Here is a 25114-nt window from a genome sequence, read left to right on the forward strand (position 1 = left end):
CAGGCAGTCCTGGTCATCCCCAGCTGGCTTTGGCATCCACCTTCGCCGTGTGAACCGGCACAGCCTGGTCTATGACAGTGGAGTGTCAGCTGGTCTCTAACACGGGTCTCCTAGGTCTGTGCATGTTGTCACGTGTCAGAACCTCCTGTTCTTCTGCATGGATGCTTGGGTATGGATAATGCCATGATGAATGCCAGGGAGCAAGATACATCCTGGGTCACAAAAATAACCCTACTTAATTTGGGGAGTCCTAATGCCATTCCCATGGGTGCACAGTTCTGTATCCCAATGACAACACCCTTCTACTATTTTATTTTTTAGATTATAGCTCCACTTGTACTGTGATGATTCTGGGGCTCTCATCCTTAGACAAATTCTGTGTTGAGTCCCTACAATGGGCAGTATTGAGCTTGCAGTTATTAACCCTAACGAGCAGGCAGGAGAGTTCCCTTTAGTATTTTTGCAGTGCCTCTCTGATGCAGGAGGCTCAACCCTAACCCCGAGTTGGCCCCGCAATGGGTCTCTGAGGAGCTCTGGAAAGAAATGAGTCAGTGCATCTTCTCCCATTACTAAATTTTACAGTAAGCGAGACACATGAGGTTCTTCAAACACTTACATTTCGTAGAACTTTACTCTTCTACTAAAACAAAGTCATACAAAGACAAAAGCCTATAAAAAGGAAAATGTGAAACTGATTCAAATGGCCACAGTTACCAGGAGCACAGAGTTTGCAAGAGAAAGGATGCAGGACACTCTGATGGGGGCTCTTGTGAGCAGTGACCCAGAACCTGGAAAGGCCTGCCACCTAGGGCGTTCCCAACTGCTGGCAGAGGCACCTCACCTGCTCTGCTCTGGCTATTTAGGGTCTGAACCAAAGTCAAAGCTGAGTCAAATCCGGAGTGGAAGCCACTATACTGATGGGGACACGAGCTTGGCAGTGGTTACTCTGGCCAGCTGACCTCCAAGTGGCTAACGAAGTCTGAGGAACCTGTACAGGTGCACTCTTGGCCTCTACCCTCACGGGGACTTCCTGAATACGGACAGGATTGATTCTCTTGGGGGGAAGCCGGAGATGACCCAGGGCCTGGCAGCATGGAGCATCCACACAGATGATATCTCTACCAAGCTTCCCCAGAGAGGGTTAAATAAATAAATATGCCATACAGAACACGAGGGACTGATGGCTGCTGTTGCCCGCAGCCTTTGAACAGACCGTGACCTACAGAGCAGAGTGCACAAGGGGACAGTGCAAATCATGTCGGGTTCTTGAAAGTACAGAGGTGCCTGTGGCCCCAGCTAAGTGAGGCTATCCACGGCAGGGGACAAGAGACTCGGCCAGAAAGACCCAGGGCCATGGCTGCGGATGCCGGGGCGTGCTCTCCCCAGGAGGGTGGGACGGCATGTCATACGTGCAAAGTGGTGCGCTGCGCCCCCTCGTGGTTCACACTCTGGGAGGCTCCTGTCGTCATGGACTGTGTGCAGACTCCTCAGAGCTCCTGCTGTTTGCTCGTCACACTGTGGGGCTCTGTGGTCACCTGCTTGAGGTTCCCAGCTCAGTGCTTAGGAAATAGAGGGGCTGGGTTCCCGTGAGAAGAGGAAGCAGACTGGCTGCAGACATCCCTGGCTCTGCAGGAGCGCCTAGGGCATTATTAACCCAGATGGGAACACAGCTGGCAGGCACCACCCACCCAAAGGGTGACCCACTCCCACCCTGTAAACACTGTCTCACTTTCCAGGGGTACCCTGAGCCGTGCCTGAGGAGTGTGGGCAGGGAATGAGGAGGAAGAGTGGACAGGCCTCAGCTTGCTTACAGTACAGAAAGCACAGCAAGGACACTCCAAGAAACAGAGGTGGCAGAAGCCAATGGGGAACAGCTCACTGACATTCTAGCCCCAGGGAACTGTGCGTACGTTCACATGTTCTAGACAGGGTGGAAATGAAATGTAACTGCCACAAAATACTGGACAGTCTTCCACAGACAAGTGATACTAGTATCTGGAGGCGAGGCCCTGCCTGTAGTGGGAAGAGCTGACCTACCACTGCCCACAAGGACACAAGGAGCCACTCCTGTCAGAACAGCTCTAGGCACTGCCCCTGGAGCATCTCCTGCTTGGAGGAGGGCTACGGGTGTTATGTCTGTGGGAAGCCATGTGTGGCAGAGTGACCAGAATCACCGCGACATCTTGGTAGGGCAGTGGCCACCGGTCAGAGGCGTGCTGGTGGGCCCGAGCCTGGCCATAGGCTGCTAAGCATAGTCCTGACCCCATCCAGGTGTGTCCAGGCTACAGGTGTTAGGAGTAGATGGTGATGACTTCCCGGCCGCCACCCCTGACCAGGAGGACCCTGTTCAGCCCTTCAGTCAAGACCTCAAGAAACTCCATGTCTGTGGTGATAGTTAAGGCCGTACCAATCTCAACTGGACACACAAGGGACTCCAGTTCACACTACAGACAGCCCGAGAAACCAAGGTCAGTGGCAGACCCCAATATGGGCTAGGGAGTTCTAAAAAGAGATGAGGGGGTGGCGACAGGAAAGACCAGGAGGGAAACTGCCACCTCCAGAGAACAGAGATAGTCCTGGAGCTTCCGGTTACTAACCCCATCCCCCTGAAACCAACAACTGGGTCACGGGAAGCCTGGTGGTTGGGTGGGGTGGTCTGACCAAGAAACCTGAGGAAACATCTCCCTAATCTGCTATGGTGGTCCCAAGTGGCTGCCTGACAAGACTCCGGAGATACCTTGGCACCCACAAAGCACAAACTGTCAAGGCTGTGGCCAACAGGCTAAGCTGTAACACTTGTCCCCTTTATATGCCACTTGGGGGAACAGCCCAGGGAGCCTGCTGAGAGGACACCCATCCAGGCAGGGAGACTCAGCACTGTCTCTGAGGACAGCTCTCCTTGTGAGAACGAGGCCACTGAGACTAAGAGTGGGTAGGCTCAGTTTTTCCTGTGTGGGTTTACTGTTCTATTTAGGAAGGCTTAGGGCAAGACTGCACTTGCTAGGCATTCGGGGAACCCAGTTTGTGTCCTATGAACCAGGCCTATCACCAGGGACACACCAGATGGATTTGCCACTGCCTCCCATTGGGTGCCAAAGTAAATCAAAGGCACATCCTGGGATGGGACTGTGGCCCAGGTGGAGTGCTTACTAGCATTCTGGTGCTCAGTCCTGGCACCACAAGAAAGGGCCCGTCACTCATCTCAGAAGCTGAGATGCAACATTGTTTCTCCAAAATGCTAGAAGGACCCAGCCCTTTAGTCTGCTCAGACTTGGTGGCACTTGCCTTCCTCTGTCCTATCTCCAAGGTCCCTAGGGCAATGCACAGTACACAACAGGCAAAAAAAAGCATGCTCTGGTACTGACAGGCTCAGGGGGACCTCTCACTGTGTCCCCCAGCTCGCAGGAGCGGAGGCTCCGAGAACAAGGGGACCCAGGTCTGACAGTGCTGTAGCTGTAATACTGTTCACCATCCCCACCCCCTAGCAGAAAACACTTGAAAGGATACAGTTCTCATCTCCCTGACGATTTTTCGGAGGGCCTGGCATATTCAGCAGGACCAGCTGTGCATCCTGGGACTTGTTGAGGACCACACCATTGAGCTTCACAGCCGTGTGCATCCTCCTGACGTTGGACTGGTCCCTGGGAGAAGGGTGGTACAGCGGGCAGCACAGTGGGCTTGAGGCTTGCAGCCTACCTAGCCCTCCCATTTTGTTCATGTACGCTAGGAAGGGCTCAGCAGATCATCTGAGGTCAGGTGTGGGGCGACTTACTTAGCAGCAGAAAGCGTTTGGCTCTAGATACTTCAGAACAGCGCATCGCTAAACTGCTAAGCTTCTAGGGACTGTAAAGTAACGCAGGTAAACTACAACGCATTCAGTAAGCTGCGCTTGTGAAGCAGCCATCGGTACAGGCAGAGACAGGGTATGGGGCACAGCGGCTGCCTGGGCAGACGTGGGAACTGGCCTGTCTCTTAGGGCAGGGGCTACAACTGCTGAATCCCTGGCATCTTCCTGACCCCACATCTGTTGAACTGAGTACACAGCACTGAGGTCTAGGGAGGTCTGCCAAAGTCACGACATCACCACCCACAGACTCTCAGGGTCTGTGCTGCAGCTGGGATTTAGCAGAGAACTGGGTTTGGGCTCAGGCACCCCTCTTTCCTGCCGATATTGCCAAGCTGCTACTAAGAACTAAGCTTCTACCACTGTGTGGTTCGGATACTTGTCTGTAACCTCCGGAGCGAGCAGAGCATCACTGATCCCTACACCATGGTGCCCTGCTGCTTTATGGGACTCTGTACTCAATGGCCCAGGTGCTAGGGATCACAGCCACATAAGTCTGAGGATACCGCAGAGGCTTACATCCCCTCTCTAGAGGACTCTTATCAACTGAATGTAGAACCGATGTTTAGGAAGCTTCCTTGGGAAACTGCCACAGAGCACTTCCTGTCCCTATGAATCTGCATTTTTATCTGTTTTGGGGCATCTGGCACATCCCTGGGCTCAGAGCATAGGGCAGACTCTGTGGCCAGCCTGCTCATCTGTCCATACAGTCTTGATTGCAGCCCTTCTGAGAAGAGGCATCTCTGCCTCAGATACAGGGACAGGCAAGATGAAGCTGCCATTTGAGGGTCATAGAGAGGTCCAGGATCACACCCACTGATCAACTCGACTCTAAGCCAAATATATCAGCTTGTAACTGCTATTCTTCCAGGAAGAAAACAGTCATGGGCCCTTTATCTTCTCTCTTCAGTTTAATTTGATAAAATTAGAGGCCAGTCTCTGTGGCACCATCCAGGCCTCTCATTACAGGAACCCTGGATTCACTGCATGGGAAGGGCACAATTACTGTGTGTTTGGTCCAACAGCAGTTCCCAAACTGCATGAAATACAAGAGCCCAGGGGTGAGAGACTATGGAAGCCACATGGAAGCTGAGTGTCAGTTCTGAGTCTGACCTATTTGAGCTAGAGACACCAGAGGGTTCAGGAAAGGCCCTTGAGTTCTAAAAGATACCTGAACCCCATCTCTGCTCCCAGTAACACAGCAGACTTAATCAGTAGAATGTCTTGTTCAAATGAACTTTCTAAATAGTGTCCAGACCTGGGAGTTAAGTCTACACAGCAGTCTTGGCAGCAGGAGGTAAAGTCACATGTTCTTGGCACGCTGTCAGGAGAGCTGCCCAAGACCATCCAAAATAGAAAATACATGCACTCAAATGTCTACAGACGCTAAGAGGTGCATACCAACACACGCATGCAGGTGGGTACACCAGTGTGTGCACAAACACAAATGTACTCAGACCAGCACACATGCTCATCTGACTGGCAACACATGCATGAGATTTAACTGGTGCACATGTGTTCTAGCAGGTGTACACATTTTCTAACTGGTACACACGTGTATTCTAACCAACACACGTCCACAGACGTATAGGTTCCAGGGACATTGTGAAAGAAAACACATTCCCTTGCTAGACTAACCAAGTCTAGCCTGATCTCTAGAACTTCTTCCTGACCCTGGCTGAGTAAGGCAAGCCTAGGTCCTGAGAGGTAAGTAATTATCCCACCCAGATTCCGTGTGTGCAGGCATCTATATGTACGTAAAGGCACATGTGTACAAGACGTGTGGGATCAAACCCTGTTATTATGTGATTATGTGTTTTAATAAACTATGGGGGCAGGAGGCTTTTGGATTTCCAGAGAGCAAAAAGCCTTGGGGTGTCTCAGCTTCCCGAGTTGGCCAAGCTTCTCAAGGTTCCCTCAGTGTTTGAGTAAATCAGGTACAGTCATATAACTAAGGGCTCCTTGCCAGTACTGTGCACACTCCCTGCTTGTCAGGGACAACAACGCAGAATGACTGACGTGAGGCAGGATGGGATCAGGGACAACAGAGGTGAAAGGACCAGAGCGACCCCAGCCTATGTCTTCCTAGAATGCTCCCACCCATAGGTTTGGCAGCTGGACCCTCAGATCCCCGCCTCGGACTCCTGGCCCTGACGTCCAAGTCCAAGAGCTCACACACAGGTAGTCTAATCACACAGAACTGATCCACATTCCCTTCTCGCTGGAGAGGAAGGAATGGGAGCCTCCTGGATGGACGGTGAGCTAAGGAAGCAATTTTGTCTTAACTGAGCAGATTTGGAGGGATGTGGGTGAAGCCGCTCACTGCTGCAGGAAGCACACACCTGGCCTCCTTCAGAGCAGCACAGAACCAGCCCTCCGGCACTATCTTTGGCGTCTCTTAGGGAACGACATCTGGGCGTGTGCCCTGAGCGGCTCTGAGAGGAGGCAGTGAGGTCAAAGAGTGCTCTACATGCACAGGGCTGTACACACGCACGCAGGCATGCAAGGCAACTCAGTCTACAAGGCTAAAAACGAAGGTGCACTTACAGGTTTCCCCACTCTCTACATGGAAGAGAACACAAAGAGCAGGTTACTCCAGCAGAGGATTCCACACGATTGAGTTAATTCAAGTAATGGTGGCCATGCTAAGCTGGTAAAATGGCTGACCATGGTACGCCAACGGATTCTCACCTCACAGGACCCCAAAGCCCTCTTACCCTCCCTAGGAACTTGGAGCTTTAGAGTCATCCCACCATGAAGAGCCGGTCAAAGGGGCCCCTGGCTTGCTTTCGGGCTTGGGGACTATGCCAATGGCACTTAACTAAACTTGTTATAATGGCTTCCCCACAACTGTGACAGCCACAAGGACCTCAGTCTTAAGGGTCTCAAGTCAGCCAAAATGATGGGGGCCTAGACTTTTGGGGGTCTGGAGCTCCACCTTTCCAAGGGGAATAAACCCCTCTCTCCAAGCAGAGGAAAGTCATTAGCAGTAGGAGAGTACAGTTCCCAGCCGAGTCCCCTTGTGACCTGACTCACTGGCGCTGATAGCATAGCCTTGGGCTGGTCCCAGTTCTCTGCAGGCCTGTGCGCCTGTGGTCTGCCCTTTCTGTGCACTGGCCCAGCCCACACAGACACTCACGGCTTGAGGCTGAAGAGGTCTTTGAAGCCTGATGCACTGGTGTCCTTGTTCCTGTGTTTCTCTGCAATGAGCTTCTCTTTTGTCCACGTCATCTGCACTTTGTCGGGCGTTGGTGGGGCTTGGGTTCTAGCAGCTGCTGTGGTGTGGGATGCTGTGTTCCTGTCGTGAATCAGCTGGGCCTGGAGAGGGAACAGAAGATGTTTGGAATAGACGGTGGCTCTTGAAAGCTACCCTGGAGGGAACCTGACCAGCGAGACCAATAAACCAAGAGGACTCGTGTGTAAGGCTAGGACCCCTCAACCACTGGACAGCAGCTCTACAGAGGGCCCCGGAGCTGGCCTCGCCTCACAACAGTCTCCCTATCTCTTGTACTACCAGATGGGCTTCCGGTTCCCTCCACCTCTCCTTACCTCACTCCCCTGCCTTAAAAGCAGAAAAAGGATCTAGGACTCTGCTGAGTTACAGGAACACTGGTGCCAGAGACTCCTTACATGGTGTAGCCCCTGACCTATCATTCATCAACCCTGACCAGCAGACACACCGTGGTGTATCACTATAGTAGCTTCCATCTCAGGGAGGAGCTTGCTTCAACCCCTCTGGCTTCCCCTAGGGAAGCAGAGCCTGCCAGGCTCACAGAGGCTTTGGAGGGTCATACCAGGGTAGTGCCTGGGAGGATGAACAAGCAGAGTGCCTACCTAACAGCCCCATCCAGTGGCTTAGGCACCAAAGAAGCAGGGTGACTATTTAAAGATCTCTTTGAGACCAACCTGCAACCCTAGGCCAGAGGCAGAGATCTGGACAGTTCTTCCTCTTGTCTGGGCTAGGACAGTCATCACTAATTCTCTGGATCCAGGCTATCAACAGCCAGGGACAAAATGAAACATGGTATCTGTCTCAGAGTCACAGCTAAGGCTCAGACAGTAGAGAGGGGACTTCTAGGACTTCACTGGGAATAAAAGAATCTTAAGAGACCTTGCTCCAGTAAACAAAGTCACCCACGTGGAAGCTAAGTGGGCCAACATGAAGCTGAAGATATAGCAATCCCCACACGGAAGGCCCTCATAGCTAGGAACTGTAAATGTCCCCACATGACAAGGGGAGCCTGCAACAAGAGGTGGCCACTGTCTTCTTCATACTTGACAATGTGAAGGAGTCACTGGCTGATGAGGACACATACCCTCTCTGTAGGGCCCAGACAAGTGAGTCCGGATGGGTGAGGAACTGCACCTGCCTGACCCTCACAGCCTTAGCCAGTGTGGGCAAGGACTCACTGCCTGCTTCCCTGCAGAACCCCAGCCAGGGTGGATCAAAGTCCACTGGGGTCACTCTACTCATCCTTTGCCATTCAGTCCTGTCTGTTCAGCAGGGGTCATGGGGGGGGGCTCCACAATGGAGACCTTGGGCTAACTCAACTATGTCTGAACTTCACGGTCCCTCAGTGCCCTCACCGCACCGTGGCCTTAACTTCCTCACAGCCTCCACAGGGAAGAAGAGTCTGTTGGTTACCCACCACACTAGCAGTGCAACCGAAGGTTCCCACCCACCCTGCTGAGCTGCTTCAAACAAGCTAGTGGCTCTGTCCCACATGGAGGCACATCTCCGCTGAAGTCAGACTCCTGAATGTCATTCCCCTACCCCAAACCCTCCTTGATCTGAGTTTAGGAATTCTCAAGGTTAAAGATGCCACTTAATCCAGTATTTTTTTGTCCTGGCTGAGGCCAGAACAGAGAGGTTACCACTGGGACTTCCTGCAGTCCACAGGGACAGTGACAGAAACGAAGCCCCCAAGTCTTCCCAGACAGTGTTGGATGGAGCCAGCTGGCAGGCATCCATGCTACAGACTCTTCCACAGATACCGAGGGCATCCTATCTGGGTCCTATCTCCTGCCTCCTATGCCCCCAACTCTCCTAAGAATGTGGGGGTGATCACCGCTCTGATCCTAGCTGTTAGTCACGTGATCCATGTGCTAACCATGGCCAGTTTTCATGGACACTGAGGTCACAAAGTGGTAGGAGGCAGAGGGTTCTTGTGCCCCTGTGACCACATCTTATCACTGACCCCACTGAGAATCATTCCCTCCACCCACTCTGCTACTGCAAAGTCACAGGTAAGGTTCTGGAGTTCGTACAACAAAAGACCTATGGGCATAGCCTCAAAAGACATGGATGTCATGTTCTTCACCGCTGTACCTTTCCTAGGTAAGATGATCACAAAGATGCCAGCCTTCAGGGTCACACACTGTGCTAACAGGCCCAGGGGCCATGCTTGCTCTTCTTCAACACTCAATGCCAAATGCCATGGAACTATGTCAATCCAGAGCCACGTGTTGCTGGGTTGTCCTCTGGCCCTATCATCAGCACGGATTCCCCACTCTGGGGCCAGATGGCGCTACCCTAGCTATTTTCCTCTCCCCGGTGCACATACCTCTCTCTCCCGCTCATTTTTCGACAGCTGCATCTGTTTCAGCATCTGTGACCTCTGCTCCATCATTAGTGTCTTCTCATAGGTGAATGCAGAAATGTCGTTTTCAACCTACAACGTGTCAGGCCACAAAAGTAAACAATGTATACAAAACAGCGTCGTTGCCAACCAGCGACCTAACCCCCTTTTGTCAAGCAGACCAAAGCAAGCAGTGGCCACACATCCTTGGTCTTGAGTGAGTGACACAGCACTGTCCCAGAGCAGCCGGGGAAGGTGTGAGTATGTGTGACGACGGAGGGAAGCATGGAGAAATTACAGCTACCTCATCCCTCCTGGGGACTCGGTAGCACTACCACACAGGCGATGCTGCTGCTGCTGCTGCATCTCATACTAACCAAGCATACAGCTGCTCAGGGTTCTGGGCACAGCATTCCTGGCTTGTCTGGGGGAGCTGTGGTCTCAAGGGACACATGCTCCCACCTAACTGTGTCACTTCCTTCTCAGACAAGTTGACCCCTCACAGAATTATTAAGTTTGTAGGTAAATATACCAAACCAAGGGACAGCAGCATCTAAGCACTTGAGGATCTTGACTGTTGGGACTCAGAATAGACCTACCTACCTAAACACCCAAAACCTTATACTCAGGGTAGCCACTTGTCAGCTGACTGGGTTTCCCAGTTATAGGGCACAGACTTCTGTATTCAGAAATGGAGGTTAACTCTAGAAACTAACTCCTGGAACAAGACAAACGGAGGGGTTGGGCAGCCTCATACATATACATCACAGACACAGGTCCAGGTCAGGGCCTGGTTGCTGGTCTCCATGCCTAGCCCTGGGATGCCTCACAAGACCTTGTTTCCTTCCAGGGCTCTCGAACAATGGTTGCTGACTGCTAACAATGCTGTTTCTATGACTTCTAGGTGCAGCCAGACCGAGAGAGCCATCTACAGAGGAGGCTGCAATCAGAAGCCACAGAGAGAGTCTGCAATTCCAAATGGCTGAGAAACGTCTAAATGCGCCCAGAGCACGAAACCCAGTGATAGCCAACCTGCACTCTTGACTTACACAAAGCTCTTACAGAGGGAGAAGAACATAGCCCTGTACCACAAGGTTCCCTGGGAGCTGACAAGAAAATGCAAGAGGTCGTCAATAATGCAGGGAGATGCCAGGCCTCATCCATGATTAAAGAGACATAGCCAGAGGCAGGCAGTTTGCAAGCTTTGCAGCCCTAGACCTGCGACTTCTCCATGGGACCACGGAGGGTAGTGGCTTCCTCTACCTAACATGGCAATCCACATGGCCATGGAAAGAGAATGGGCCCTTCTGGAATACCCTTCACCAAACGGCCTCTCTGGGACTACTACCAAATATGCACAGACCACAGGGTCAATGTGCACTGGCTGTCATCCATGATCAAATGGACCATCAGAGAGTAAGCCATCCAGACCACACAACTGAGAACATGGCATTCAGAGAAAGCAGAAGGCAATGAGGAGCGAAGGGTACACGGTTCATCCCCATGGAGCTGCTCAGTCCATAGGGACAACCTTGGGTCCTCGGGCACAGCTGGAGTAGGCATCTTAGAATTCACTTCATTCCTCAGTCATTCAGAGAGTAGATTGCATCTACTGCTGTAACCCAATCACTTTATTCTACCTGTTAGCCCCACACTCGTGGCCCTATTTACCCACAGATGGACAAATCATTCTAGCCATCAAACTATGAACTCATGGACAAAACAAAGCCAATGGCTCCAGACCTCTGGGAAGGCCTCACTCCTAGGGACTGTACCCCATGGGCCTCGTCCCCCAGAGCAGCTGTCAACTGAAGATGGAGACCACACAGTAACCCGAGAGCATGCAGGTGGCTACGCACCATCTCCACCACCTCCACCTCGGCACTGATCCTGAGGTGGTAGAGGAACATCTGCAGGTCCTTCTTCATCTGGATGCTGTTGTCATCCACCTGGGCTACAGTGAAGATGCGCATCCGGCACTTTCGCCACACCTGGGGAAGTGAGGGGACATTTCTGCAGGAACTCAACCAAGGCCACACCCTTCACGCCGTGGTGTCCCTGTAGCCCAGCTGTGGCCCTGTGTCCCTGCGGCAGACACCTTGTGCTGGCGCAGCAGGAAGGGCAGCAGCATGAGCATGCCCCCGTCATGCACAATCCACCACACGTCAATGTTCCCGTCACTGAAGCGCTCTTGGTTCTGCGGGAACAAGTCAATGTTTTTGGCCACCAGCAATGCCTGGTGTGCTGCCGTAGTATCACGGACGGTGTCTGTGGAGAGAGGCAAACACGGGTGAGATCTCGGGGTGGCGGGGAGACTGTCACGAGCTAAGTAGGCAGGGTCCCATGAAGTCATCTACCCAGGAGGGCACCAAGGAACAACTCCCATGTCACCACCTACTCCATGGTCTCCAGAGGGTTGTGTGCCACATTCTAGGAAAACTTCCAATGGAGATTGGGCTTGGGTATTAGGGGAGAAAGTATTAAAGATTATAAAGTAGCCATTTGCTTTCCCAGGGACTAACTGTGGCTAGCACATTCAAAGGTTCCCATATATACTCTCTGGCCAGGCTTGGGTATGACAGTAACATGGCTGGGGCTGTCGTGGAACCTTGGTGGAAAATGGTTGCCACACCCACCCACAAAGTTCTTCCAGGAGAAAGGGTTATCTGCCTGCTTCCAGGACTCTGGCCAGCCCATGAGGACAGTGTTGTGTTTCATGCCGCCGAGGCCAGCTGACTGGATCAGGTGAGATGCGCCATCTCGCAGGTTGGAGGACACCACCAGTTGGCAGAAGCCTTTGGTCTTCTCTGCACCCATCAGAGACCGGATGTTCTGTGGAAGTTGTAGGGGAGTGTCACTATGTGATGTCAAGACACCTGTCAGTCACCATTGCGGTGAGGGGGGCTCTACACATACGCCACAGCCTGATGTTTAGGGATGGAGACTTTGAGGAGTGCTTGGGAGCTGCCGGCCATATGTGTGAGAGACATATGTGTCTGCACATATGTGTGAGAGACAACATAAACCTGGCACCATGAGACACAGCTGTGTGCAGGGGGTCAATGTGGGTCACCACCCTGAGAGAGTGCATTAAATATGATAGTGCCTTAAAATGATCTCTGTCTTTACCAAACACTCATTATTATTTGGATTGGGGGTGGGGGTCATATCATACAATGATCATTAAATGTTTAAATGCTTCATAGTAATGGGTCAACTTTAACAGCCTCTGAGCAAATCCAGTGCTCCAGCAAGAACTATCAGACAAGCCACAATGCCGGTCTCCACTTCTGTTATTCTGTCAGGCATCCACCAGGACAGCTCCCCCTCCCCAGAGCAGCTAGGGGTCGATAGAGAGGGTGGACACCGTGACTCAGGACACACTGTTCACTCATCAACAGCCCTAGGGATGCTGCCATTACATATCTATAGTGTCCGGCCTACTAGGTCCCCTTGGGTGCAGGGTGTCAGCTAGAACAGCCCTACCAGACTTCACATGTATGTGGAGACCTAAGGCCACATCTCTGTAGGCACACATTTTCCACACTTCATGTAGGCATAGGGAGGGGTCCCTCTTCATAGTCCCCAGTGAGATTCAGACTTAGCATTGATGCTGTCAGAGTCAAGACTTGGGTACCCTGTAATGAGATGAGCGTAGTTTGCATGGGAGACAGATGTTCTTGGGGAACTAGGACCGGGGAGGGGTGAATGATGCTCCCAAAGATGCCCATTAGGACCATGCTATAGCCAAGATGGGGGAAATGTGGCCTTATTTGGAAAAGGTGTCCTTGCAGAATAATCCTGACTGTTCAATGGGACCCAAAATCCAGTAATAAGTCACCCTAAAAAGATAGGTGGAGAGACCTGAGGCAGAAGGCAGGCAGCTGTGTGGAGACAGAGGCAGAGGCTGAAAGCCCTAGAGCCTCAGAGCCAGAAAAGGAAGGAAGTATATTTGAGCCCACCGTGACCACACCTCAGTCTTAGTCTTTACCCAGTCTGGGATTGCTCCACTGGTCACATGACGCACTTCTTTTGCCTGATTTCAGGGACCTACGTCAGCCCCACAGTGCCCTCCACTAGAGTTCCACATGGTTCCCCAGCATCCCTCTCCCTCCTCCCTTACTTCCTGTTCATCTTCACCACCCATCACCCATCCAGGGCAGACCAGGCTCACACAGACATGTTCCACTTATAGAATTCTGCGTAATTCGGGAACAATCTAAACACACTGTCCTAAAAGGGGAACATGCCAGGGAGTGGGAGGCAGCCCAGGCAGGAGGTGTGGTCACGGGACACAGCTGCTCCTAAGCAGGAAGGAAAAGACAGTGCCCAGGATGGGGGTTTCATAGGAGAAGTGCTAAAGAGGCTGACTCAGCACAATGGCACGTGGCAGGGACATTCTGTTGTCCTCCAGGCTGAAGCTGGCTAAAGGTCACAGCAGAGACCTTCACAGGGCACCAAAACACCACTGCTCTGGCTTTGTGATACCTGTGTCCCTGACACTGGCTGCAATGTTGCTTTCCCCATGCTACAGACCCAAGGAGCTGGAGCTGGGTCTTCTCATCTTACTGCTAGAGAAGCTCCTGCCTAGCCTAACTAAAGCTGTAAAGGCCAGAGCCCTGAGTAGGCAAGCACCTAGCCCAGGTCGGCATTGTAACAGACAAGTCAGGGTGACTGTGGACAGGGTGACCGTACAGGAGAAGATGGGACCTCAGTTAGGAAAGGATAGACTCAAACTCTCAAGCCTTCTCACACAATTGGTGCAGTAGAAGGGAAAGTAACATTAATTTTTATAAGGAGAAACCATGTAAACAAGCTTTGATCATTTATAAAAAGGCTTTCCCAAAATGTCCTTATTTTTATACTGCCAACAACAGTCTGATTGGAGGACAGGGATCCATCAGAAAAGTGAATCAGGGCCCAGATACTGACATACAGACAGATGGACCCTTGGGCAGCTCCTTCTTGATTTTGCTGATCAACAGAAATGACTAATTCCAAAGCTAAAGCCTTTCTCATAACCTTCTGCCTAGAAGCACTTAGAGACTAAAATCATCCACCCAGGGATTAGGGATGGCTCAGTGGCTGAGCACCTGTCTAACATGTATAGGGGCCCAGGTTCCCCACCCCCACCCCAGCACTGCACAAAAAAAAAAAAAAAAAAAAGAGAATCACGCTGTTAGACATAAGTGAGAAAGCTAAGGGTGTGTCTCATGTCTTATCAGGATGGAGATTGAAAGTGGGGTCCGAGGGTCCTTTGCAGCCATCACTTCCACACAAATACCTTTTCTCATCCGTTGCCAGTGAGACAGATAATAGGAGCCCATGCACACCCTTATGCCCAACTGGTGGTCTCAATTCCAGGGATTTCCTCCACAGTGCATGACAGTGCGTATAGCAGACATTGGACTCTGTGCCCGTGAGTTATCACAGAATAAAAGCAAGAGCACCTCCAAGACAGAGCTACCTCGTTCCCCATAACAGGATGCCTCTCGGACCAGCTGCAGGTTAGTTACTAGCGACAGAACACTGTCCATTCCTAAGGATGATAGCTACAATGTTTTAATTCACAAGACAACACGGCCATCCTTCATGACAATAGCTAAAATGTTTCAATTCACAAGACAGAACACACCCTCCTTAAGGACAATAGCTACAATGTTTCAATTCATGGGTTTACAGTCAACTGGCGCCAGTGTTTAGATCCAAGGAGATACATGCTTATGGACAACTGCTGGCCTCTTTGGAGGGGCAAGAGAAGGATCCATGGTTTTCCTGTCCTCCTTGAACTTGCTGAATCTGACTGACCTGAAAAGCTGCCTGGGTAAGCAATGCCATCACTGAAAAGGCCACGAGATTGTCACTACAGACCAGGGTCACCAACAGCCATTTCCACCCATGCTCACAATCACACCTCTTACACCTGGCACAGCCTAAACTCGGAAATTAGGCTGCAGCTTGCAGACACTCAGGTGGCAGGAAGCCTGAATGTACAAGCAAGACCAGATATGGACGGCCATTAGAGAAAAGCTCATCACCTCTCCCCCCTCCAGAGAAGAGGGTGATACCCAGACATGGCAGCCACGATGGAACCCTGGGTTCAGGTCCACAAAATGGAGAGAGGAGTAAAAAGGTTTCTGACAATCTGGGAAGCTGGACACTGGAGGTGGACAACCAGAAAGGGTTCTAGATAGATGACAGAACAGGATGTCACAGAAAAGGGGAGGGAAGTCTTATGGGGACAGCAGAGGCTAGAGGTAGACATGAGGGGACTGATGATTCTACTTGCTCGCCTCTGCTTAGGCTGAAGATTTCCTGTTGCAAGTCTGCAAGCAGAGAAATGCAAAAGCGTGCACAGGATCCCGGGAGTTACACAGCCACCAAACTGTGGGCAGCAGGCTACAGAGACGGCGTCAGTATGCCAGAGAAGCAGGTTCTAGTCACGATCCCCCTCATTCACAGGATCAGGACATCTGCAGCACACTGCCTCCTTTACCCACCGTCTCTACACACTAGAAGGAGCTGGGGTGCATGGGAGCGCAGCTATAACAGGCACCGGGAGCAGAGTGCCAAGGCTAGGCACGGGGGCCCTTAGTGCCTGAGTTCTAAGGCACACTGAGTGGAGGAGCTGTCCCTGCTCCTCTCTATCCCAGGAGAACACACACCTCCTTTCTTCAAGGCCTGACCATTTCAGACTCAGCAGCCACCTTGACAGGTACAAGTGACAGCACATGTTCACATCGTGGCTCCTAAACCTCGAGATGCAGGACACGGCTCAGCCCTTCCTAGGTAGCTGGAACCCTGACGTCATTCATGACACTCCCCTTGCCCACCTCTTCAGCCCTCTGGGCCTCCACATGCTTGTCTAAGAAGGTGCCCTCTAGCACAGAACCCACGATGGTCAGGCCCTTGCCAGCCTTCAGCTGCGAGGTGAAGGACAGCAGGCGGGGGTGCTTCACACACTGCTCAGAATCCAGGTTCAGCATCACCAGCACCTGGGGCCTGTGGTAGGGTAAGCAAGGACAGGAGTTACAACGGCAACGCACAGCCCGGGTTCCAGTGCTTACCGAACCAGATGGGATAGAGACGGGAAGGACAGCAGACACAGATAGCACAGGACGGGTAGGGCAGGTGAGGTGGGAAGGACGGGAGAGACGGGTACAGGCCCTGTGTCCCAGCTAAGGGTGCTCAGTTGGGCCTTAGGGCAAACAAAACGCTCTTAGAGAGGAGTGTGCCTCCGATCCATACTGCTGGTGGCTTATTACCTATGTCCAGGTCCCATCTCTGGCTATTCTCCCATTCTTAGACAGCGATGCCCCTGTCAGATCTCTCTCCAGGGGCCAACAGCAAAAGCTTCTGAGACAGCATTAACCGTGAACAGGTTAGGTCTTTGCTCTGTTCTGCTGTCTTGGCACTATGGCTGTAGGATGTACTCACCTCCAGTTCTTGGTATGTGGGGGCCCGTGTTCCACACGCAGGAGGGCATAGCGGGCAGCATTCAGTGACAGGCCCCTGATGCCATCACCCCACTCCTTTTCAGCCCTGTGTGGGTAGAGAAAAGGGTCAACGTTTGCCTGGCTGGGGCATTCACCGTTTCTGTAAGACATGAGACATGAAGGGGCTTCCCAAGACAGGCAGGGGCTACTGGGTAGCATGGACGTCCTCTGTGGCGCTGACCACCAGGGACAGAGGGAAGAATGGGGGTAAAGACTATGACTTGGAAGCCCTGCACCAGACCGGTCTCAAGGCCCAGAGTGGGGGCAAAACAGTCAGGGAAGGACGAAGGAAACTCTGTGGGAACGGAACTCTGACATGTAGCTCCTGACACACGCCACCCTTGTCCAGAGTGTGTGCATGTGTGTAAAAGCTTACAATGGGTGTCACATCAGTGCTGTGGTTGACAGAGTGTGAAATTCCTTAAACAGACTGTAACAGTCACAGCTGCTATATGCAGCCATAGATGTACCCACTGATAAAGTATAACGTTAAAAATATGTGATGTGGGCTGGAGAGATGGCTCAGTGGTTAAGAGCACTGTCTGCTCTTCTAGAGGTCCTGAGTTCAATTCCCAGCAACCACATGGAGGCTCACAACCATCTGTAATGAGATCTGGCGCCCTCTTCTGGCGTGCGGGCATACATGGAGGCAGAATGTTGTATACATAATAATAAATCTTTTATACACACACACACACACACACACACACACACACACACGTGACGTTAAAAACAGAAAACAAAACGAAACAAAAAACCTGCCCAGCTGTTTGCACAATGGCTCCCAGGCAGGAAATCAGCGTATACCTGAGCAAGTCAGCCTGGCTGGGGTCAGAGGATGACACAGTACCCCCAAATCTCACAGGATGTCTAACCTCTGAGACCTCATCAACAGCACCCAGATTCGCGCCCCCAGGCCGGGCGCAGGTCAAGCCCTGGTTCCGTGTGAGGAGTGTGGGGAAGTCGCAGCCGTGCGAGAGGCTGCCACTCACTCACCCGCGGTACTCGATGTACTTGTAGATGCAGCCAGCGATGAGCATTGCGAAGAGGGCGTAGTACCAGGAGCAGATGAACATCAGGGCGAGGCAGAGACTCATCCCGAGGAAGGAGAGGGTCCTAATGAACAGAGTACAGCCCCTAACTGGCACCTGAAACTGCTTCACAAACTGCACCTTCCCCATCATGAAAGCCTTCCTTGTAACAGCACATCAGCCTCAACCCTTGGCAATCAGGCCTGTCACTCAGTCATCCCTAAAATATGAAATTCCTTCCAGGCACCCTGCTGTGGCCCAGGACTGTGACAACTTGAGGACAGCAAGTGCCTGTTTACCTCCTGAGATGGACAAGACATCCCAGCCAATGCAGAACACAGAACAGGATCTATGCACCCCACCCCAAAACAGACTGGCAGTCCTAAGATCTGCACATTTCTGATTGACCAGAATGATACAAGAATCCCACGTGTGCCCAGGAGTGTAAGAACGAGTCAGACCTTCCTTAAAGTTCAGAGACCAGGACAGGACCATTACCTCACGGAATTCACTGGGGCTCCTTCCACAAAAACAGTTTTAAGCCCAGCAATAGGGGGACCTCCAGAACAGATTGCATGTGCTCAGGTTTGTGGGTCCCTCAGGGCATCCATGCAGAAGGCCTTACCAGTGGTAGAACTTGAAACGTGGGCGCCAGTTGGGTGTGCGCAGCAGGGTCTGGACAGCACAGGCCAGATTCACGAACATGTAGCACATGAGGAAGAACCTGGAGCGGAAGGCCCAGTAAGATGGCTGCCCCCGCAAGGCAGCACTGTGGTATCCAGCCAGGGCCCACCACACCCTGCTCTTCATCTTCCAGGGAAACCTTCCCTGTTCACACGCTGGTGCCTCCTCTACGGGCCTCCACACAGCAGCTGAGAAACAACTCCCATCCTACTGCCCCTGGCCAAACACCCGAAAAGTAGTCATTGCCCCTACCACAGCAGCTCTCTGTAAAACCACGTTGTGTACCCAGAGCACAGCCACCTGGCCTTCTGTGCCCACCTTGTATGTTTATTCCTGACCCTGTGTCCACACAGGAAGGGACAGTAGCCACCTCACACTCTCCACCCTGGTGTCCTTTAGGCTACTCACATGGACAGGATGGGGGCCACGCTGTCCAGGGAGGCGATGAGAATGCCCGTCTCACAGATGAGGGCTGTGAGCAGCAGGGCCCACGTGGGCTCCCCATTGGCCTTTCCATGGCCAAACACCTGCAGTATGGAGAGAGGTAGGTGGGCTGGAGCAAGAGAACACCCAACCACGGGTGAGCGGAACAAGTGGACAAGGCAGTGTCCTTGACAAGTGAGGTGTTCGAGACTTTCAAGCTTTTGTCACATGTCACTATGCTGTATGACGCCAGGCCCAAAAGTAAACTAAACAGCCACACAGACAGGCTCAGGGGACAGCTCTGCCACACCTGGACTTCCATGCTTGCTTGTTGGTTTTCTTTTTTGTTTGGTTTTGTTTTCTATCTTCAGATCGCTTCTGTGTGGTCAGTGGCCTCACTGGAACTCTATAGCCTCCAGAATTTTTGGAAAACAACTTCTTTTGGTTTAAGTTATTGGGTTATGATGCTTTGAGATGTCATAGTCCCAGGAATCTCATTACATCCTGCACCTCTAGGTTCACTCCAGTAACTGCAGTCCCAGCTACAGATGCCAGGTTCAGGAATACTAATCCCTGGTTAACTTCAGTGGGACCGTCCTTGGCAGAGCCTCAACAGGGTCACATGAACAAACACGGCTCACCAGTAAAAGGCTTTAGAGTGCTCGGTGGCCTCTGCCCTGCACCCTCAGCCCAGTAGCTAGTGTGAGAGATGACCAGTGTAGAGTCCAAAGGCAGGACCAACGTCCCCCTGTCTTCCTTCATTCCATAGGTTCGGCTCTGCAGGATGGACTCTTAGGGACCCTACACACCCAAACATGGCCTTTCAAGGCTCTTCTCAGGGCAGCCAGCACCATCTGCCGCAGCTCACCTGCAGGAAAGGGATGATGCCATCGCGGGCGATGGCCTGCAGCAAGCGGGGGGCCCCAGTCAGGCTCTGTAGGCCAGCACCACAGGTGGAGAAGAAGGAGCCAATGACGATGACCCAGGGGGATGGCCAGGCCAGCATGCCAATGACCAGGTTCCCTTGCAGGGCCTCCCCAAACCTACGGGTGAGCAGGGAAGGGGGTCAGTAGAGCTTCCAGAAAGTGATCTGAAGACAGAAAAAAAAAAAATCTCTGTCCTCTATTTGAGTGTGAACCTCTGGGCTCAGGGAGAAGGGGAGGTAAAAAACCCAACCCAGGTAGGAGGACCCAACCAGCTTGGCAGCTTCCCTCGGAAGGGGCTTTGGGGGGTCTGACACCATTCTGCTGGAATCCTCTCAGAACAGAAAGCCCTGGCTTACACCAAGATGGTGTTGGCTATTGCCACTTCTGCATCGGTCATATTTAGGTCTGGGGTTACTATATTTCTTCACCATACAGTTTGTAAGACCCCCTGAAGCCCTGAGATTCTGACAAACTTGTACCATAAGAAGGAAGGGTCCACCATAGTCTACACTAAAGTCCCACTGACCCAGCAGCAGGGCTGGGGTCTCTGGGTCCCATCTCTCTCATTCTCACACCCCTGTCTACTCCTCATCTCCAGCTTCATCAGGCTCAAGGGGCTGACACACAATGCTTTAGTCAGGCAAGAGGCAGCGTGACTGGTTAAGTAAGAGCTTTCAGCTCACACACAATTGTGAGGCCAAGGGTAACTGAGTTTCAAAGCTGAAGTCTCTCTCAGGAAAGACAATATACCAATTAGAGTCAGTTCATGTAGTAAAAAACCAACATACTTATCTCGCAAGACCACACCCTCGATGCAGGCCCCAAATAGCACTATGCAGGAAAGATCTGAGCTGAAGTCAAGGACTGGTCAGTCCTAGGGTAAGCTCCACATAGTTGCATACTGGCCAGTGGGTCCTATCCCATGGGGCTGAACCCAGGATGACTTAGTGGTAAGATATCTCCATACCCTGTCCCCAGGGTTGTATCCCACACCTCCACACACAGCCCTTTGGACACTGTCCTCTCTAAAGAGAATGCAACCTCAGGGTACTCAAAAAGTCCTTGGTTGGTGGCCAGACCACCCTGCTGGGAGGACACTGGGCTCCTGGAATGTCAGCTTCACAAAAGCAACTGTGGTCAGTGTTTATGCCACATCCCACACTACACCCAATCAAGGCTGTATAACTAGTGTCCCAGACCAATCCAATGGTGTGCTGTATTTCTTTCTCCTTTGATATTACTGGATATATGATGCCAGGGCCTTGAGCATGCTAGATAAGCACTCTACCACTGAATTATAACCCTTAGTTCTCACTTGGGTTTTTGGAGGGACATGTTCCAAATACGATCGCCAAGAGAACAGGAATCCGGGTGCCATGTTTTAGTACGGCACATCACATCGGGCTGCCAGAGCTACAAGCAGGGCAGGCCGTGGTCAGGCCCTAAACCTGGAAAGTGCACCACAGATGGGTACAATGAGAATGTGAGTGAAGGGCTTGAACAAGGGCAGCAGGGCCCCTTTAAGGATACAAATGAAAGACGTGGTCACGATGGCCAGAATGGTCCCTGTTGGGATGGACTTCTGGGCGTCTTTGAGGTCCCCAGAGCGGTTGGATCCTGCCATGATCCCTGCAGAACAGACAGGAGAGACAGTGACTGAAAACCTAGAGGATGTCACCTACAGCACAACCCATCTGTAGGTCGGGAACGACAGACCAATATTACCACTGCTTGTTGGGAAGACGGTCTCTGAGGACAGAAAGACAGACAGAGAGACGTACACACAGAGAGTAGAAAACAGAGACTTACCAAGAGACAGAGACAGCAACAGCCATAAAGACAGAGTCAAAGGAAGATATTCATGGGGGAATACACAGAGAAACAGACACAGAGAGGCAGGGGAGGCAGGGAGGCGGGGAGCCTCACCTGTTACGGAGGGGAAGTAGATGCCAACTAGCATGGTGAAGTAGGTCATGATGTCCGTGAGGACGTATGGCAACGCGCCAGGCCGGCTCTCCTCAGACACGGGTACTGAGGACACACCCTTCTTTTCCACAAATGCCCCCTTGTCCGAATATGTGCTCCACAGGTTGTCTGTAAGGAGAACAGGCTGGACTAGTAGACCTCCTAACAGAATCCTTCCACCTTCTGCTGGGAATACTCACCGGGACTGTGTGCCCAGCCTCACCACTCACAACCGCAGGTGGTTCTCACTCTTTCGTGGCTCTGATTTCAATCAAAGACACTCAGCTTGCAAGGACCAAGGGCAAGAAGCTACTCCCCCCCTCAACCCACCAACCTCAACACAAGGTTTCAGCACTAGGGGATCCCTGCACACAGCACCTACATGCTCTTAAACAGCTGCCCACAGTTTTAGTGGCCTCCCTGCTGGGCACCCACCAGCAAGGCAGCAACACAAAGCTGTAATCGTATTAGTTCCTCCAATAATCCAAGAAACGTGGCCGCCTTCACCCTCCACTGCATTCCAGCCTGGCCCAGTTGCAGTCTTGCACCGACTGTGAACACCCCATAGGGACCTCTCCATAACTGGCCTTCCATCCCTGTGCACTTGACGCTTCCCTTGAGATCTCTTGGGAGCTGCTTCCTCCGGAGGGCTTACCTCAGAGATTCCAGGAGGCCCAGTGAGTGAGGGATCCCTGTGCTCCTCATCCCTCACCCAGACACAACCCTCAGCTACCTACTGACATCACACCATACCACTGGGGAAGCGCACAGAACCCCAACCTCACAGAGGGCAGATACTAGGACCAAGTGTTCAGGCTCTCCAGGAACAGTTCCTTCACACCAAGATGAATCTGCCCCCTATTTGTTACCCCAGCATGTGGAAGGGGATGACAGGGATGGTACCAGTCCATCCTTGTCATCAGGGTTCTAGGCCAATCACGGATACATTGCAATTTCCAGGCCACGCTGGGCTGTAGAGTGAGTATTTATCTCAAACAAAGATTGAGTGCCTGCTTGGCCTTACCCAGCTGGTTTGTAGCAGCTGAAGAAGGCCATTTCAGTCTAGAGTTTGGCTGGACAGAACTCCAAGGATTTGTCTATACAAGCGGAACCAGGGCCCTAAGAGTAGTCCCAAATAACCCAGGGCAGTGGTCACAGCCTTCCCCACCAGACTTACCCAGGAAGACACCGCTGGCCACTCCAGGGATGCCCTGGATCTCAGTGACATTATTCTGTACAAAGTACTCGTCACAGGTGGCACTCAGGCTAGAGCCATTGCAGAAGAGGCGCCAGAGTGCAGTGGTCACTGTGCCGTTGCTGACAACCTGCGTTTTGGCACAGGTCTCAAAGCTGCGTTTTGCCAGCGTGCGGTTCCCAAGCAGACAGACCCTGGAGCAGGGAGAGGATAGAGATCCATTTTACCACTCTTCTCGGCCGACTCAGTGGGAGGCTCAACGCCTCCCATGTTACTGCAGGGGCCACATGTCAGGAGCAAGCATCAAGCCAGATTCCAACAGTTTAGGGACTGATCTCTCACACAAGCCCTCAACTAATCAGGGCTGCCTTCCTCCTGCCTGGGGCAACTCTTTCCGGAAGGAAGGTGGTCATATCCTCCACAAAGATGGCAAACCCACAGCTCTGGGGGTTTCATTGCATCCTGGGCTCCTGTCTTCCCTATCAAGGACCATGGCAGCTTTGGTCAGTCCATGCCCAAACAACCACCTCACCCCTGGCTTGGTTCACACTCACTCGCTTGCTATTACCCTGGTCACCTTGGTTAAACCTCCTCAATTCCACAAGAGGACAAGAGCCAGCCCATCGGAGGGGTTTCTATGAAGATGAGGAAGCCAGGTCTCATGGGATAAGGATGGGCCACACTGGAAAAACCACTGTGGGGGTTTGAATGAGAATGTCTCCCATAGGTTCAGACATTTAACACTTGGTCCCCAGTTGGTGGCGCTGTCTGGGGAGGCTCAGGAAGTTATGCTATTGGGGACAGACTTTGAGAGTTCATAGTCCTGCCTCACTTTCAGTTCACACTCTCTGCGTCATGTTTGTGGCTGAAGATGGGATTTCTGTTTCCTATTCTCCGCGCCAGGATGGACTCTTATCCCTCCAGAACCACAGGCCAGAATAACCTCTTTCTTCCATAGGTTGTTTGTAATCATGTTGCTTTTCACAGCAACCTAAAAACGGACTAATACATTATCCAGAGGGCCACTGGCTACCCTGAGGTGTGGACAACCTTCATTAGCTTCCTGTTCTCACAGATGCACCCAGAGCCAGCTGCACGGGCTCTCACAGATGCACCCAGAGCCAGCTGCACGGGTTCTCACGGATGCACCCAGAGCCAGCTGCACGGGTTCTCACGGATGCACCCAGAGCCAGCTGCACGGGTTCTCACGGATGCACCCAGAACCAGATGCACGGGTTCTCACGGATGCACCCACAACCAGCTGCACGGGTTCTCACAGATGCACCCACAACCAGCTGCACGGGTTCTCACAGATGCACCCACAACCAGCTGCACGGGTTCTCACAGATGCACCAACAACCAGCTGCATGGGCACTGTTACCATCCTGTACTCCAAGGTTTCTCAAAACCACACTGAAGCCCAGGAACGAGCGGCTATCAAGGCCACCTCCATACTCTTGCTTAGAAAAGAACTGAGGGTCTGAAAGGAGAGGAAACCAGGAGGTCCAAGCCCAGCCCCTGGAGAAACACTGCAAGATGAACCCAGCATTAGATCAAGGCGGCCCTGCACAGCCTGGGACTCACGGGATGTCAGGTGGGGCGAAGGCTGTCTTGATGACCCCAGCATAGATGGCCATGATGGAAAGCACAACACAGGCTAAGAAGACCAACGCCAGTTTGTTGACGTATTTGACGCCCACGAAGACCACGACTGCCATCAGCGCCAGCGCGCAGCTGCCATACACACGCATGTTGTTCAGCAGCGCCGCCGCCTCACCATCTGCTGACTCTGCCTGGAAGACGGCTGCACTTGGAGAGATGTAGGTCTGCGGGAATAAGGCAGGTCAGCGAAGGAGGTGGTCCTGGCCAGGGACTCGTCCAGCCTTGACCTCACCTTGGCTCCTTCCCTGGCACTAGCAAAGAAAGCCTGCTCCTTCCCTGACAGACACTAGCGAAGAAAGCCTGTCAGGA

The 25114-nt window shown here is 52.3% G+C and overlaps 1 protein-coding gene across 3 annotated transcripts in view; it reads right to left on the bottom strand.

Annotated features, from left to right (window-relative positions):
• Window positions 1-25114, bottom strand: part of Slc12a7 (solute carrier family 12 member 7) — an 86442-nt gene that overhangs the window by 2091 nt on the left and 59237 nt on the right. For 2 of the 3 annotated variants that reach the window (XM_050145560.1, XM_050145558.1), the window contains exons 7-24: window positions 24728-24969; window positions 23126-23337; window positions 21910-22077; window positions 21514-21612; window positions 20772-20829; window positions 19926-20100; window positions 19043-19161; window positions 18576-18674; window positions 17916-18035; window positions 16861-16965; window positions 16257-16425; window positions 12060-12255; window positions 11522-11691; window positions 11283-11414; window positions 9409-9516; window positions 6984-7162; window positions 3508-3641; window positions 613-2383 (exon numbers count right to left, since the gene is read on the bottom strand). In XM_050145560.1, the coding sequence (XP_050001517.1) occupies window positions 2292-2383; window positions 3508-3641; window positions 6984-7162; window positions 9409-9516; window positions 11283-11414; window positions 11522-11691; window positions 12060-12255; window positions 16257-16425; window positions 16861-16965; window positions 17916-18035; window positions 18576-18674; window positions 19043-19161; window positions 19926-20100; window positions 20772-20829; window positions 21514-21612; window positions 21910-22077; window positions 23126-23337; window positions 24728-24969 (2577 nt within the window). In that variant the 3' untranslated portion in view covers window positions 613-2291. Of the gene's footprint in view, window positions 1-612; window positions 2384-3507; window positions 3642-6983; window positions 7163-9408; window positions 9517-11282; window positions 11415-11521; window positions 11692-12059; window positions 12256-16256; window positions 16426-16860; window positions 16966-17915; window positions 18036-18575; window positions 18675-19042; window positions 19162-19925; window positions 20101-20771; window positions 20830-21513; window positions 21613-21909; window positions 22078-23125; window positions 23338-24727; window positions 24970-25114 lie in introns of those variants that run through there. The other variant, XR_007592370.1, reaches the window with a different exon arrangement.

Source organism: Alexandromys fortis, unplaced genomic scaffold, assembly GCF_014885135.2.
Source record: "Alexandromys fortis isolate MF-2015 unplaced genomic scaffold, M_Fortis_MF-2015_v1.1 scaffold_50, whole genome shotgun sequence".
Taxonomy (NCBI): Eukaryota; Metazoa; Chordata; class Mammalia; order Rodentia; family Cricetidae; genus Alexandromys; species Alexandromys fortis.